At 44.0% G+C, this 17,097-nt stretch overlaps 1 protein-coding gene across 1 annotated transcript; it reads right to left on the reverse strand.

The window, feature by feature from the left end:
• Positions 1-1,860: 1,860 nt before the first annotated feature.
• Positions 1,861-16,698, reverse strand: LOC146173861 (17-beta-hydroxysteroid dehydrogenase type 6-like). The gene is made up of 5 exons (XM_084583902.1): positions 16,488-16,698; positions 13,418-13,624; positions 7,326-7,508; positions 4,994-5,126; positions 1,861-2,710 (listed from the first exon to the last, which is right to left on the reverse strand). The coding sequence occupies exons 1-5, from the start codon at positions 16,696-16,698 to the stop codon at positions 2,374-2,376; spliced, it is 1,071 nt and encodes a 356-aa protein (XP_084440028.1). The 3' UTR covers positions 1,861-2,373.
• Between the last annotated feature and the right edge of the window lie 399 nt (positions 16,699-17,097).

Here is a 17,097-nt window from a genome sequence, read left to right on the forward strand (position 1 = left end):
TATTGACGCCGTCGGTGTCAGCAGTTTCTGCTGAAGCTCATGAACTAGTGCCGTTGTCTACAATTATAGCTTGTGTTGAGGACCGCTAGAGGTAAATATAACTTCTAGGTTCGAAACGCTGAGCAGTGAAAATATCGCACGTCGACTAAAGTTTATGTTTCAAATTAGTAGAAGAATCTACTGTGCTCTAATGCTGCCTTTATTGCATTTATTGCTTCAATATCTGTCGTATCACTTAGCAGAGTAGTGCTTTCGAACGGGGCTCGCAGGTATACTTCGAGTGCTTTTCGTGTCCCCGTCTAATATCTGCGTTATTAGCCACAGAACGGAAAAGCCAACAAATACGGAGTGCTCTATACCGTGGGCAGAATCGATGGCTCCGTGAGGGGCAAGAAAACCCCGGAGCTTCTCATAAGTGGTTATAATAAAATTGTCATTCACAATCGTTTCGTTGAGGTAAAGAATGTGCACTTGTAATGCAGGCTTACTTTTTGTTCCAGTGATCTCTACTTCCCTGCAAGGCAAAGTTCTTTAAGTAGTGCTGTAATGGCGGCTAGTTGGTGTTCCATCATCATGTAGGCGCGCTGAACTTTGTGTTAGTGAATCGTCTTGAGTTAAATTTCAGCGCACCTACATGATGACGAAGTTCTTTGGCTAGAGTATTACATGCACTTGGATTAAAAAGACAGGAGCCGACGTAGTATAGTAGCCAACGATCTTATAAACCCGAATGTGCAGCTGAGATATACCGTTTAAATGTTTTATTCAATCCTACCAGCGATTTAGCTGACAGCACAGCTTGTTAGATTGAGGATGGTGGGGAAGCAGGAGGGAAATTAGTTGCCGGGGTTTCAGTAGGATTTGTTGTTCAGACTGATTCGGTTAATGTTTCTTTTGTACGAGATAAATACAGTCGACCGGTGGTTAATGTTCCATTCACTCAATTAAATACGCTCGACTAGAAGCGAGGAATCCAATAAAGAATTTCACGAATCCCCCCCCCCCCCCTCTCTTGTAACTTAATATGTATGCAACACCGTCGAGATTGTCGTGTTCTGTACTCATCGTCCATGAAGACGTGCGCCCAAAAGCTCAACCTGTTTGGCAGCATAGCACGGGAAAAATGAAGACAAGTCAAATAGGCGTCCAATGCCTACTCTTGCAGATATTACGTTAATATTTTCCCGAACTGTCTGCATGATCATTTAGCATAAAATTTTGGTTTAGCGGAATCGGGGTCTTTTTTGTTTAACCTGATTAGGGCACTTCCTCAAAGTTTAATGTAACGAAGTAATTGTTTATTGAAATTGTGGGGACTTGCGGCCCCTTTTATTGTTTGAAACTGCGCGCGCTTTTTCCTGTTTGTATTGGTGTTTGCCTGGCCAGGACGAGTGCGCATGAGCTTGCTGCCAATCGTGGGGGCGGAATTTTATCTTTGGGGAAACGAAGGTAGATAAGCTCGTCGAAAGCACGGCTCGCGGCTTTTGCCCGGCGGGAGACCAGCGATGGGAGGCCAGCGAGCGTCAAGGGCCAGCGGAATGTGTGCGGACGACGGTACGAAGACCTGCGAGAAGAAGACCGAAGCAGTGCCTGCAGGAATGGCTTAGGCGTATTTGTGTAAGTTGCTGCTACGGGAGGAGCAATGTTTCTTTTGCCGCCGTTAGCGCATTGGCCCTATCGCTCGCACTATTCGCGCCGCAGTGTGTTTTGTCTCGCTGCGGTAAAGCCCTGACCCTCGTTTTGCTTTATCCTTGGTGTCCTATTGTCGCGCGCTTGGCAGCACGTTTCCAGCGCAGTAGCGCCCGGTGTTGTTTATTTTTATTGTATGTTTTTTTTGTTTATCCTAGAATAAACCGGCGTTTTAGAGAGACTGAATTTGTCACTGGTCGGGCGAGACCATGACTCGCGGACATGTTTGTGAAGGCGAGGCCTTCAAAATTTACGCAGACAGAAATAATGGCGACATGGGAAAGCTATAGCTATCGCAGGAGCTTCGCGGTTGAAAAGAAAAATTGCAGGAATGAAGACTAGGCCAGGGACCACTGACTTTCGATGCCGTCACACTAGCAGGGATGACAGATGGCAAGTCAGTGTGTAACTGCTTAACAGCTTTTATCGGGAGAGTGTTGGTCCAATGTCTTAGGGCAAGTCCTCAATGTGTAGTCCCCTCGTGCGGAACCAACAAGAAAACAAACTTTCTTTAACAGACGCCCCATTGTGGGTTTAAGCACGAGTACTTCGTCACGTATCGCACATTATATGCCGCCGGTGATGTCAATAATTTAAGACAACCACTCGCTCTCGTATCGCAGCATACAATTCCAATCTTCCGCGTATCGTTGGTTGCAGCTCAGTAAAGGGGGCACCGAAGTACTATTTCCGCGCCACCATTGCGGCCAGTCTTCGCGCGGCGTCGATAGCCTCGTCAACCATTTCGGTCGGCCCGATGTCATGTAGCCAGAGCATGAGATTGTTCCGGAGTCCACCGGGCTTATACGACGAGCGGGGCAGTCGTTCTCGAATGGCCAGCTTCATGGCGTCCACGGCTTCTTGCGGTTGATCTCTCATGATGAGCGAGTGGAGCACTCGCGCCGTATGTTTGGACTTGGCGATGGAACGCTCGTTGATGGCGCTGCGGACGCTTTCTGGTAGCAAGGCTAGTTCATTGTCGAATGTCTTTTCCATGTTTTCATGGTCCATCATTCGTGTTCTGCAATGCAATAAAATACGATATTTATTTATCCGAAAACAAACAGACCCAGAATGACTAAAAGGCAAGCAGGGATCATACAGCAGGATCCCTGGCTCTGCAAACTTCTTTGAAATGTTGCGTCAGAATTATATCATGCCGTGTCACAAAATTGCTTAAAATAATTTATTTTGCAGCATCATACCCATTTAAAGATATTTTATTTTGTATGCGTTGAAAGGCAACCTTCCCAGCTGACAGTGCCGACCGTGGTGACTTTCAATGTTATATACTCAGTGCTTTGGATAGCAACCCATGTCCCCAAACTGAAAAGTGGGTATACTTGCAGTCACATGGTTAAATGAGATTCATGACGAGATCCCTGTAAACTGTTTGCCGGGGTTATTTCAAAAGAAAATAATTGTATTGAAAGGTAACTATCCCTCCAGAATTCTCAAAAATTATCAAATAACAGCATACAATCCAACCTATTTTTTCTATAATGTTAGCCATACCAACCACTCTACAAATTAAAAATTATTGTGAGGTTTGTTTCTGCAGCAATGGCGGGAAATAAGCCACGAAACAAAAAAATTAATTAGCACTGCAGAATCTGCATTAGAATAATGTGAAAGCACTGATGCTGCTGTTGGTTGCTTGTGGTTGCTTTTAGTTGCTTGACTTCTTGTTTACCCATTTTAGTTTTTGGTACTTTCAAATTGCGCGCCAATCCCTTCCTACGCCCTTTTTCAGCTCTACTTTCGGTTGCGTGACGTCACATCCTTGACGTCACCCTAATTGAGTGACGTGACGATTTTAGTCTGGTACTTTCAAGTTGCGCTCCAATCGCAGTATCTGTCCCTCGCGGAATCCCGCAATCATCCTCGCAGTAGACAAGCGGAATTATGAACAGCGTTTCACAATCCGGGACGTGGCAAAAAAAAAAAAAAGACATTGTTTGGAAGGGGCATATTTCTGGGATGTATTACAACAGACCATAAAGAAGAATTTTCCACTAGACTCGCACGAAATTTGATATTTATGCATAAAAAACGAGGATGAGTTCCATTTGACGTAATTATGCTTACGGGCCTCCACTGCCCATGACACTCCAGAATGGCAGGCTATCACTGTGACAGGGATGCCAGACCTGCTCGAATTTATTTTCAAGAGAGTATGGAGTGGTTTATTGCCATCAGAAAAGTGGCTGCAGAACCTCCCGAATGGCTATCAAGGGCAGAGCCTTTGTTGGCGCTGCAAGAGGTTTAATGCGACGAGGCCAGTCTAACACTGGCTGATCATGAAATTTATTCGTGTATATTGCCTTCTGTGTCTCTTTTCATGTTTTGATCGGAGGTTCGTGTTATGTCGTGTGCCAAAGCCAGGCAATACAGAAGAAACAATCCGGGATGTGGCACAGCGGTAAAGCGCTCGGCTGGGGATCCAAGGGATGGAGGTTCGATTCCCGGTGGAGACTAATGTTTGTTTTAATGAGGAGGAGTCGCACGCCTTTTAAGCGTTGCTAGGCAAAGCTGGCAGAGCTGGGCGAGAGCGCTGCGCAGCTGGCCTTGACTGTGACGTCATGCGCATAACTAGGCTATGTGGAGCAGCTTCGTGTCTGACACCGGTAGTGCGAAGCTTTGGCTTCAAAATTGCTACGTTACATATGCCAATTAGTTTACTCAGTCAAGCAATTCGCACACAAGAACCGTTGGTTTAAGAAGAATATAATATATTCTGTGCCCTTTTTCTTCTTCTTTTGCTTTAATTTCGGTGTTGCGGGCACTTTTTGTACTAATTTTCTATCCTCAAAGGCTTCCTTTGATTTGCTATCTTCGCTTACACTTCTCAAACAAGTTCTGCACAGATTGACGGGGTGCCTCTTTTATAAAATATGGGAACCATAAAATATGGGAACCAATAGGGAACCATTTACTTAGGATAATACATTTTTATTCACTGAAAAGGGTTAACAGCCTCTTTCTTAACCAGGTAGGACCAGTTCGAACAGGTAGGAAAGTTACATGGTTATCTCCAGAGAATTGGAGCGTGCTAGAACTAAAGTTTTAAAGGCGTAAATTGTTTGAATGAGTGGCTTCTTTGTTATTTGTTCTGAATATGTTCTAAAGAAGCAAACTTGATCAAGCTTGGCGTATTCTTCTCCATAAGCATTGCGCGAGGGGCTTAATGAATAACATTCAGAGCTCTCAAATTGTTGAGAAATTCATCTTTCTTGCATTGTTTTAGAATTGAGAGATATAAATCAGCAGTATTTGTGAAGTATTTCGAAAAGAATGAGCAAACCTGTAGGCCACGGGCTCAACCGTGCACACGTGGACTCCTCTATTGAAGTACTGACGTCGAAGACCATCAGCGAGCGAGTTGCAGGTGGCCTTGGACATGCAGTAGGTAAGAGACTCGGGCAGCGTCATGCGGCCTGCGCAAAATGTAAGATTTGAAATCCTTTGTTAGATGAACAAATAAACAACTAAACAAATGAATGAATAATGTTTTGTACTAAAATGACTGAACCTTGCAAGAAATACGACAAATATTCTGTACTGTAGTCTGTGTGCTATAACTGAATGAAATTCTGCAACATTATTTCTGTTATGGCTAGAAGGTCATGACGAAAAACCGCTCAGAAGTTCTATTTACCAACCGATAATGTTATGTAGTTTTGCATTTTTTTCTTTAGCCCTTTCGGAAGAGTAGTGCAAGATAGGATCGAAAATAAAATAAGTACGCTTCTGTGCAACGTCAAAATCTCTAGTATAAATTCATATTGCGACCTCCACGGCACATACTTTGTCACTGCATTTCTATCGTTTTTCCCGACGTGCAAAATAGTCACCAAGTGGGTAAGATGAGTCGCGCTTCTCTGCCTGTTCACAAATGAAACTCCTCAAAGTTTTGGTGGCAGAAAAAATTAAGCAGTGGCTGCTTTTAAGACAACAGGTAGAAACTGTGCTGCTGACAGTGATTGAAATTTTCGGCGATGCGACAAGAGTCGCAGAGTCCTGTACGGAACGCAATATTTTTTCGCCTTATCTTCTATAGCAGAAAAAAAGGAGGCATCAGAGGAAATAGATCAAGCAAAACGGGATCAGAACCTGTCTGGCGCATACGTTTCAAGCAGAAAATGACACGAGTGAATGCAGACACAAAAGGCAAAATTCGGCTAAAAAGGGCATAAAAAGATTCTTACATTCAGGCAAGAAAAGAAAGCTTGAGGGTTCATCCAAAATTCTTTCTGAGAGATATTTTTTAAAAGGGACATGGAAAAAGTATTTGCGAACGAGTGGGCATCTTAACATAAAAATTTAGAGGTGTTAATATTTTTTTATGTTGTTAGCGAGATTGTGTGTTCAAGGGTTTTCGGTATATGGATGATTGCATGCTGCTCATAAGCTCAAATAAGAGAGGAAAATGAGCAAGGGTTGGTTTCTGCGTTTCTGCAAGGGGACTTGTCTTAGTCTGGGCAATTCCCCTCGTCGGACGCTGGCTCGGCTTGCGAACTGACGATGTTCCTCAACACTTGTTCAGTTCACTTTCATATTGGATAACCGTCTTCTTCCTCATGTTCTCAGATGGATCATAAGCTGTAATAACATTTCTGAACTAGTGGTAGCCACACACATTATTAGTTACATATTCGCCACTAGGCGAGCAACCGGAGACAGACATGTAATCTGCTTCTCAGTAAAAGTCATGCAGTTTTAAGTTTGTTTTCATCAATTGACACGTGAGTTTGATATAGTCCTATGGAATTTGAGAGGCAATAAGGTTTTTGTAGAAAGCTAAAATACCTTGTCATTTGTCACCTAAATTTTAGACACACGTTGGATATTTTACGTGAATAAAAAAACTAGTTGAAAAGTGGGAAAAACAGCGCTTGTAAGGCATCATTATAGACAAATGACTAATGGTATGCGCATATATTGGGGTTGGGTTGTGGGTTTAACGTCCCAAAGCGACTCAGGCTATGAAATACGCCGTAGTGGAGGACTCCAGAAATTTCGACCACCTGGGGTTTCTTAACGTGCACCGACATCGCACAGCACACGGGCGCCTTACTTGCGATGTCTGTGTACGTTCAAGAACCCCAGGCGGTCGAAATTTCCGGCGTCCTCCACTACGGCGTCTCTCATATCCTGAGTCGCTTTGGGACGTTAAACCCCACAAACCAAACCCAATATATGCGCATACCATGCGCATATATTGCTCTGTATCATATTATTGAGGACTCACCATACTTAGAAAAAATGAATGCGCCTCTCCGCGGCACAGCTTTAGGTATGGAGGACTAGAACAGTCGTATGGAAATCTGGCCAGATGATTGTACAGCCGTACTGAATGACTGAGGAGCTCGGAGATTTTATCAGTACAAATCAAGGAAATTAGAAAGTAAACCAAAATATAGCTGGACGATAATAGAGTTTAAAGCTCCTGAGAAACTTTGTGGATATTGAGGAAAGTCGTAGAGAAGGGTTCTAAAATAATTTCTTCCATGAGATTTGTTAACTGCATATGAAGCACTCAGCAACTGGTGAGGACTGATGATAGGTGAGTTAGTAGATATCGACTTTCTGAGTACCAATCTTACCATGTTTGTCTAAGAGCGAAAGGTACAAACCCAAGATGCTCGTGACGAGTACCAGCCTGCCACGAGACTTCTTCAGCAGCGGCAAGAATGTGGTGCAGACGGAGAGTACACCAAACGTGTTGACGTCGAACACAGAGCGTACCCTACTCAAGGGCTGCCACTCGATGTAACCAATGCAGGCAACTCCGGCGTTGGCCACCACAGCCCACAGCGCTGCATCAATGAAATAACAATACAGGTGCAGCTTTGAAATATGCTGATTCGTTCGAGTGACGTGATGTGTGCATCAAAGCGGAACTGCTTCTATTTGTGCTACTGCTTATCGTCCCGGTGTGTGGGCGCTGGCAGTTTGTAATAGCAGAATTGAGGGTGCATGGTCAAGCTCTCGGTATATTTGCTAAGTGAAATGTTAATAAGTGAACACATCATAATTGTTGCCTCCGGAACATGACCTGAGCTTCGTTCGTGCAGGCAATACCTTGACTTCTGTACCGGCAGTGGAAGGCTTAGGTGCCTCCGCTTAAATCCGATAAGCTCACTGGGTGGCTACACCGTACAAAAGAGCTGGCTCCGCACAAAAGAGCTGGACCCCACCGTACAAAAGAGTACGATGCTGGCAGTCATTTGTGTTTCTGTATTGAAGCAAGTGAGCACACAAGACCGTCCTTTTGACCTTATGCTCTATCGCATTGTGTGGCTGCTGTGCTTCACTTGTGTTCTTGATTTTCTCAGTCACCTGTCTCTAACACGAGTGCCAAAAACTTCTTGTTATAATTCGAGACTTGAGAGTTACTTCTCCTGGAAGTTTTACAAAGGCGCTCGCAGACAAGGCTCCTCAAACGATTTAAATATATAAGATAGTAGTAGAAATTAGCCCTAACTTTAAAGACTACGAGATCTGGGCGGCATTTTAATCTTCATCTAGCGATGCTGTGATGATTTAGCGAGCGTGTGTGAAAGAGGTAATAAATTATATGAAGATATATGGATCCGACGTTCGAGAGTTCAAAACAAATCCAGAAGCTGCGAAAAGAGCTGACGAAGTTGAAGAAATGCCGTCAGGAATGTAATGGAGAAATAAAACAATAAGAAATAATGTGAATGATTTGAAACCTCAGCGAGTTAACTATGCAATAGAGCAGGAGAAATGATATTGAACTTTGATATACAAAGGAGATAACATAGCCCACGGTAACCTGCGCTCATTTACTTGGCTCAAATGTCTCGTACGTCTCAAATAATAAACGAAATGCACGGCGTTTCAACACAGACTTTCCAATCTCTTTCAACCGGCTATATAGAGGAGATAAATATATTTTGGCTCATCCTTCTAGGGAATGGTCTAATTGATTTTCGTTCTAACAAGATTTTCGTTCCAAGAATAAACTTTTGTTCGACAAGGCCACTGGAATGTAATTAGATAGGTGGATGCCATTGGTATTCGAGGAAACATTCTTGATGAGAAATGCGGAGAGTTTGAAAGCGGTGCACGTAGTATTATAAACCACCTGGGCACCATGGGTGGAATAATATTTCTCGTATATTATTATTCATTGCTTCTTCGAAATGTCGCTTACCAAGCACGAACTTGACCTACTGCGCACTTCTAGTAATGTGCAAATATTTCGCTGTAAAATTCATAGTGTAAACAAGAACCTATACCTTATATTGGCTGGTTTGAGAAAACAGGCGCAATGATTTCACGTCCTACCACCTGAGCAAATGTTGAAAAAGGAAGATGATCTTAAACGTTTTGTCTAGACTATATCGCCCTCAAAAGCATTCGGGAGACGAGATGGTGATGCCACCCGTTTTGTTCAAACGAATTTCGCCTTCTCATGTTTCGTACTAGTTATTTGCTACTGGCAAGAAATACGAGTACGTTTCTTTAAACTGTCGCTCTAACTTGTTTTATATGTTACTTGTCGCCTTCCAAATCAGTACTTTTCATGCGTATTTTCGTTTTTACAGACGAGAAGAAATTTTAGACACTTTTGTCCTGCACCGAGAATGAGCGTTGGAGATTTGAACATTACTACAATCGAAGGAACCAACAAAAGCTGCTTGAAGCGGATTACACCACTGCTTCTGCATGACGAAAACGTCAATACGAGGTTTGAAATCCAGATGGCATGTTTACTTAGGAGGATAACGTAGCAGTGGAGCTGGAAACTATGTCTACATATATTCTCGGCACCTATCAGGTGGAGTGGATGTATCCGACAAGCGTTGGGAGGGGCGATGTTCGATGCCCGGCGCCACCTCGCACTTGCTACGTATAAACGAGTTTTCTAATGGGTGTATTTTCCCCAGGCAGGAATGCGACGTATCGGTGGAAAAATTATTTCTCAAAGGGTCAAGACAAACTAAATCGATATAGTGTGATGAAGCCTGTTTGTGACACTTTGTAATGCGAAAGCATTACAAAGCCTCATGACAGGCGTCATCAGAGCGTGTCACCGAAGCATGTCACGAGAGCCTGTTCTCGTGAACTCACACTTGAGAAAACATATCGCGTCTATACATGCCAGGAGAAAAACCGCCGTCCTCCCGTGTCCCAGCCGAGCGGCTAAGCACTACTCTGCGCCGACTTCCCGTGAACGTGCCCTTAATTATCCTTGTCTTATGCTAGAACGGTGGAGGGAGTTGAGGAATATACAAAAGAAAAAAAAATCATTACAAAATGCAACAAAATAAACAAAAAAATAAAAGTGAAATTTAAAGTAGTACAAAAATAAAAAACGAAGGCGCGTGTGCTGTCGCAAAAACAGCAGCAGCAACGCTCAAGCTTTCGCATTTTTTAAAGGGCTCCTAAAATGCTACATGGAGTAAATTTCTAATGCAAGCAGTTCATAGAGGTGGTCATTTTCAGTACTCCAGCTAAATTTGAAATATTTACATGGAACCGATAATTTGTACGTCAATTTTTTAACGGTGGTGCTGGCAACCGTTTGCAGCCGATTTGGCCGACACATTGCCGCTCGCAAGCCTCTCCACTCACATCAATGGGGCTGCTGGGCGCGCGCCTCAACTGGACGCTCCCATCTTAGGCAAACGGGACGGGGCACGGAGGGTGCCACTGAGACATGTTTTCTTTTCTTTTTCTTGCCCGCCGGTGTGGGTTGAGTTGTGGAGAAGCCTCATTTTCGATCGTTTATATCCTCGGTGCTAATAAAGCTAGCTTAAATGTTTTGCATTGTTGAGAGGACTGAAGAGATACCTATCGATAGTGCGCTTTTATTATTCTGGTAAATAGATTTTAATGAACCCCGTAAGTGCATGTTCTGCAGTTCTCTTAAATTTTGAATCAACGTGTGCTAAAGGTTCGTTCTCTAAGGAATTCACCTCAATTAAGCCGAGCACCAGGTCCGAGGAAAGAATCTACTCCTTGTATCTCCGGTGGGTATCGGTGGCAGTGAGGATCGAACCCTGCACCTCTCGAATGTGAAGCTGATGATCGTACCATTAGGCCACCGCTTGAGCCGAATGCCATAAGAGTGCTGGTCCTCATCATTCAAAAGATTTTATGGCATTCATGGTGCCTGAAATATAATGTAAGAAAAGAAGATATTTGCTTTTTAAACGAATGTAAAATGAGGTAATAGATATCCGTTCGAATGGGGAGAAGACGCAGAACGTTTTCTTTACCAATTTGTTGAATACGCATACGCCGGTTTGCAGAATACCCAGACCTGCAGAGAATATCAAACGAAACCGCCGGCAGAGACGGTGTCATATTTTCTCTCACAGAATTGGTCTAAGCACCAAAAAAAGCCTTAAGTCTTTTTTCACTAGTGTCAACCCTACATTAGCAGCTCAACTTCCGGAATGACAGAAAGTTAGCGTGAACAAGTAGAAAAAAGACTTGAAATACTGACAACCACATGCAGAGGTATGAAGTCACGGCTACTGTAGAAAAAAAGGACCGAGAACTCCCGGAAAGCACAGGCGTTAATTCTTCACCAGTATCAATCAGTTGGACGTGCAATATACAATCAAAGCCTACAAATCAAGCCAATTGGCTTTCAAGTGTTGGATGAATATACTATAGTAGCGCTAGGCAGGGAAGAATGTGTACCTCTCAATTCATTACTTTATCACATCAATTACAAATGGGTGAACCTAAAGGACCATATTTTTGATCGGTCACTCACTCACTCACTCACTCACTCACTCACTCACTCACTCACTCACTCACTCACTCACTCACTCACTCACTCACTCACTCACTCACTCACTCACTCACTCACTCACTCACTCACTCACTCACTCACTCACTCACTCACTCACTCACTCACTCACTCACTCACTCACTCACTCACTCACTCACTCAATAAATCAGTCAATCAATCAATCAATCAACCGATTAATCAATCAATAAAATAATTAATCAATCGATCAATCAATCAATAACCCAAATAATTGATCCAAATAATTTAATGACAAACTGGACTAGCTAAACCTAATCGCTTTGTCCTAAGAGGTAAACACATCGTGGCATCAAAAGCGAGTAGTGCGGCCTTGATATGTGGCGTGTACATTAGGCTATGAAGATTTCTGTGAAAAAAATGTATCGGCGAAAATAATAATTGGCCCATTGATGGTCATGGCATACCAATAACAGCGCAAACAAACAAACAAAAAAAAAAACCGCCGGTGTGAAAGCGAGCCCGAGGCCGACACCACCATGCAACGTTCCTTATTCATCAACCATCTTCTTGTGCGCGGTGGTTGCATTTGAAGCTTCAGGCTGGTGCATCCATCTACTGCACTTTGTTTACATGACTACTAGCAAAAAATGTTAAGCTGTGTCAGGAATTAATCGTGTCATGATCTATCTCCTATTGCAGACCTGTAGGAGGTGGTCCCAAAGTGTCAAAAGTGCGTTAAACTGAGATCATATGCCATGTCCCTTACTACTTACAGCTAAAATTGTCATCCGCACCGACGCCCTACAAGAAATACGTCTGCAAGGACACGTCAGTCGCAGCCCAGAAGTCTGCCAGAATATACATCATCTGGGGGCTCGCATCACGCAAACCATTCGAGCTGAGTGGGTCCCACGTGACCTACTCAGTTCTCAAACCGCTGCAGATTTTGCAACCCGCCAGGCGACTCTACCTTCATAATTGACAGGCTTCCTCACTATGGATGATGCCACTCTGCTTCTTACAAGAAAGGAGCACCTCCGGCGCCGCACACGTGCTCTTGTCCCACCGTGTGCGATAACCCTCCCCAGCGGTCTTACCCGCGTTGAGGAGGTTGCGCTACAAAGGATCCGGGTCGGGGTTGCCCTCACACCTGCGGTGACATGAACATGGCCGCAATATCGACATTTATATCAACGTCCAGGATGTCCTGTCTGCAAGTCACCAGATCACAAGGCAGATATTCACCACTTGTTGTGGGTTTGCCCGGCACTGAAGCCGACGAGAATTCGGCACCTGACGGCAGTGGGCCTTTCGCCGAACAACCCATCTTCATACATTGCATGGACTCAAGGGCCTTATCATCGCTCCCTCTTGCACTTTATTCGAACAGCTAACCTTTTTTTCTTTCATTTAATACCCCCTTTATGTTTTAGATATTCCATTATGCCCTGAGGCAAAAAACAACGTTATAAAAAAAAATATGCCATATCCCTCTGTTACCTTGGAAAGCCATTTGGAAAAATGAGAAAAACCGGGTTTCAACCTTCCTTGTCCACTTACCGACAGCGTGTACTTAGCTTGCCATGACTGCTACAAAAGTAACTTGGAAGCATGACTCAAAACTGCACTTTTGTCGAAAGCACCCGTCTTTACACTACCGTTCCGAGAGACTAAGAATTTTTACGAGGTATGAAGCTTAGTAGTGAAAAAGAGCAACGTTGGTCGAACTGAATTTCAGGCATTAGGCAAATACTCTGTTCTGCCGCGTGTAATGGGCTGCTGCTACTGATGATAATGTCGATGGGTGTACGCATAAGAACCGATGTAGTGCCGCTTCGTCAGGCGGCTACAGAGGCTGGCGATCATCTACAAGCTCGATTTCCCTCCAGGTGGTCATCGATAAATGCCCCAATACCCGTATCAGGAAACGTACACAAAGTGAGCAGGGCTAAATGTTTTAAAAATACTTACTTCTATCGCCAAGGCTGTCCTGTACGGTTTGGAAGGCTCGAGCAACATCTTCTTCCTTCGTCACATCCATTTTAATGACACGGATATTCTTGGAATTTCTGAGTAATTTGGGACCGTCACCATTTTCATCCAAGCAGCTGGCGAAGACGAAGAATCCTTCTTCTGCCAACTGTGTCGCCAGCATATTCCCGAATCCAGTGTCGCATCCTGCGGAGTAAAGGTTTCACGTTTAAATGAACTATGTCACTGCGGCCGCATTCGCTTTATTGGCGTTATCAAATATATTTGGATTGCGGATGTATCTTGAACGTGCGGATGTCACATGCATGCTTCATCTATTCATTGTTGCTCGATGACACATATGATAAGTGAGCTTGAAACTAGTTTTGCGCACATACTTCATGTGCAAGCGCTGGAATATACACAAGCAATGAATGAAATGGGAAAGCGTCTTGAGTAATTTACACAAGCGTAACGCCTAACGGGCTTTAGCGCACAAATTATGAGCCAACAAAAAGTCGGGCATGGGCTTTCTCTACATGTAAGATTACCCAATACTAACCAATAGACGCAATATATTATTGAAAGGTAATTTATTTCAACTCCAACAAGTATACATACACTGCCCTGTTTTGATAAAGAGGTAGAGTCTTTGTCAAAAGTGTACAGCCCAAGGAGTGTGGTTCTGAGCCATTTCGTGCGGCTTGTAATGGATTTCCAGCGTTCCGAATCTCTTGATATTGAGAAGATTTTTCGTCCTACCCTCTCCAATTGGAAGAACCTCTACTAATGCTCAATCAGCGCCACTACGCTGCTCGAAATCAACCCCCCCCCCCCTCCGAGCTTTGAACTTTTGACAAAGGCTGCACATTGTTTCCCATTTGTTCCAAAGCAAACAGCCATCCACTAAGTTTCACTGCTTGAGTTTGTCAGCCTTTTGAAAGAACTAAGGGTACATGGATGCTGCCGAGAGGAGACGTTGGTAGTACACATTACGGTGGCAAATGCAGCGTGTTAAATGCAAATAATGTAGAAAGGGACAAAGGCACAAAGTAAGAGGTCGTCACCTTTCAGTGCCCTCAAAAAGTTTTAATTTTATTTTCATTGCTTGTTTTGTGAGAGTTGACGAGAATCAGCAAGTTTTCTTTCGAGCCTTAGTCGCTACTCTAGCTGTGAATGGTGAACATAGGAACGAAAGAAGTGGTGGGAAAACAAGTTGTGCTCATTTTGCAGAAGCGGTAGTTTTAGAGCGCGTGGAGGAGACTAATTAATAACCACAAAAGATTTCAATCCTTTAATGTGCTCGTTTTTCCCGATCCATTGCGTTCCCCCTACTTAGGTAAATAAAGAAAGCTTAATTGTCGGTTCCTTCGAATTCTGTTTTATTTGCCGAAATCCACCTTTTTCACAAAATATGGCACCTCTGGGTAGTTGTTTGAAAATTCGTCTTCTACTGCTTGAAAACGTCCCTGGGAGATGCAGCCGCCAATGAAAGACGGTGTGTGTTCTTGAATGCTACCGCCATCTATCACATACGCTTGTCACGAATATTAACTACACATGACCTCCGAGATCAGCTATTGCGGAGCCGATCACGGAGGCCTATAATTACGCATGCGTAGCTGGTGTTGGTGGTTTGTTTTCGACCGGGTAGAGGTGCGCATGGGCAGAGTGGTCTTGTGAAAAAGGCGGATTGCAGGTCCGGTCGAAAAAGTCATTCATTAGAGGCAGGGTATGGATAACAGGTCACCAGGGACCGACTTATGAGATGAGAGAGAATGAGGCATTGTTTTCATCAGCGGCCAATCCCAGAGCAGTTTTTTCTTTTAATTAGCATAAGTAGCCAATTAAGACCGGCAGCATTGCTTGAATATTTCAGTGTTGTAGCGACTGAGTTTGAAGGAGACATAAACAGAGAGAATTAGGAGGTGACAATGATCTCTAGACGCATGTTTTTTTTAAGTGTTAAAACAAGCCCTTTTTACTGCACAATGAGTAAAGTGAAGACATAATGTGCGTATTTTCTCGGCGGCAAATATTCCTCCACACAGGAATGTTTGCTTTCTTGAGGAAGTGAATTGATGTTTATGATTAAGAAGCTCCTACTGGTCACTCGACTATAATATGCCGGGTGTAATGTTGAGATCTCGATAGACGGGGATCCTACACATGTACGAAACAACACCAAATGCATAAGTTCTAAACGACCCTGCCTTTCCTCTGGGCTGCAATACTCCCACCCTTCCCCCTTGTTTTTCATAGAAGTGCTCTCTTTCGTTTTATTCAGGCACTGTCACCTGACAAGACAATGCATATTCTTAATGATCGCTGCTTTTGTAGACGCATTCATATGGAAACGTAACACGTTTGTGCCACGGGCCTTGAAAAATTTTGTCAAGACTGTGAGGAAAATAGGGGTGGAAAATTCAGAATTTACAAAAGCCAATAACTGTTGCAAAAGCTGCTTCGACAAGGCAAATAGAAAAGTATAATCATAACGCTGCCTTGGTTTTGAACTTCATTGGCTGGAGCGCCTTACAGGGTTTATGGGACTCTGAGGATACAATTTGTTTTGCGTTTATTGTTGGTTTAAAGGGGCGATACATGCAATGCGAGAATTGAGCTTGACTGCACAGATCCCCATAGCCATGGGTACATAGGTTGGTTTGTGGGGTTTAACGTCTCAAAGCGACTCAGGCTATGAGAGATGCCGTAGTGGAGGCCTCCGGAAATTTCGACCACCTGGGGTTCTTTAACGTGCACTGACATCGCACAGCACACGGACGCCACTTCGTTTCGCGTGCAACGAAACGCAGCCGCCGAGGTCGGGATTCGATCCCGCTTTCTTGGGCACAGTAGTCGAGCGCCGTAGCCACTGCGTCACCCCGGCGGGGCGATGGTTACATAACAACGCACCACTTGGTTTCAAAACATCGATTCTTGATTCCACTATGAATTTCATTAAAAAAGGACTGATTTTTAATTGTGCATGCGCTGAAAGCATATTCATGTCTAAGCGTTGAAATAATGAGGTAGCGTTGATTCTTCAAACAATAGATAGCCTTCTCACCTGTGATGAGGACGCACTTTCCTGTGGGATCAACGCTCCCATTGAAGAGAGCTCGGTGAGCGTACCACAGCAGCCAATATCCTGTTGTCAGCGTTATTAGGAGCAGCCCCACGTTGGTCGCCAAATTCAGGAGCCATGGTATCCGTAGCGCCAGCAGCCATAGCAACACAGCCGCCACAGAAGTTAGCCGAGCAGGGGTAATGTTGAACATCTCTAGCGCTCCCGTTTGTTCAGCGTAGGTGGCAGACGACGTTAGGAAGAAAGCACATTCTCACCTTCTCACGAAGTAACTTCTCCGTACGTGGATAGGACTGTGTTACGTGATATAGAGGAGCTGGGAAACGACAAAGAGAGGAGTTGCTGAATGAAAACCGAATACGAATAAGACGAAATAAAGGGTGAAAGTAGGTCTTACGGCCAGCCGGTATGAAGTGTCGCAGGGACATGTGCACATGCTTGGCACGTCGACAGCAACTAAGTAAGAAGACTCCTGAGAGGAAACAAGGTCATTTTTGAGCTGAATAATTAGCCTGGAATTTCAGCGAAGAAAAGTAAGTCGCAGTGGTAAGAGAAAAACGGACAGAGCGAACGAGAAACACAATGCCTTTTC

This window comes from Amblyomma maculatum, chromosome 11 (genome assembly GCF_055883805.1).
Source record: "Amblyomma maculatum isolate TAMU_Amacu chromosome 11, ASM5588380v1, whole genome shotgun sequence".
Taxonomy (NCBI): Eukaryota; Metazoa; Arthropoda; class Arachnida; order Ixodida; family Ixodidae; genus Amblyomma; species Amblyomma maculatum.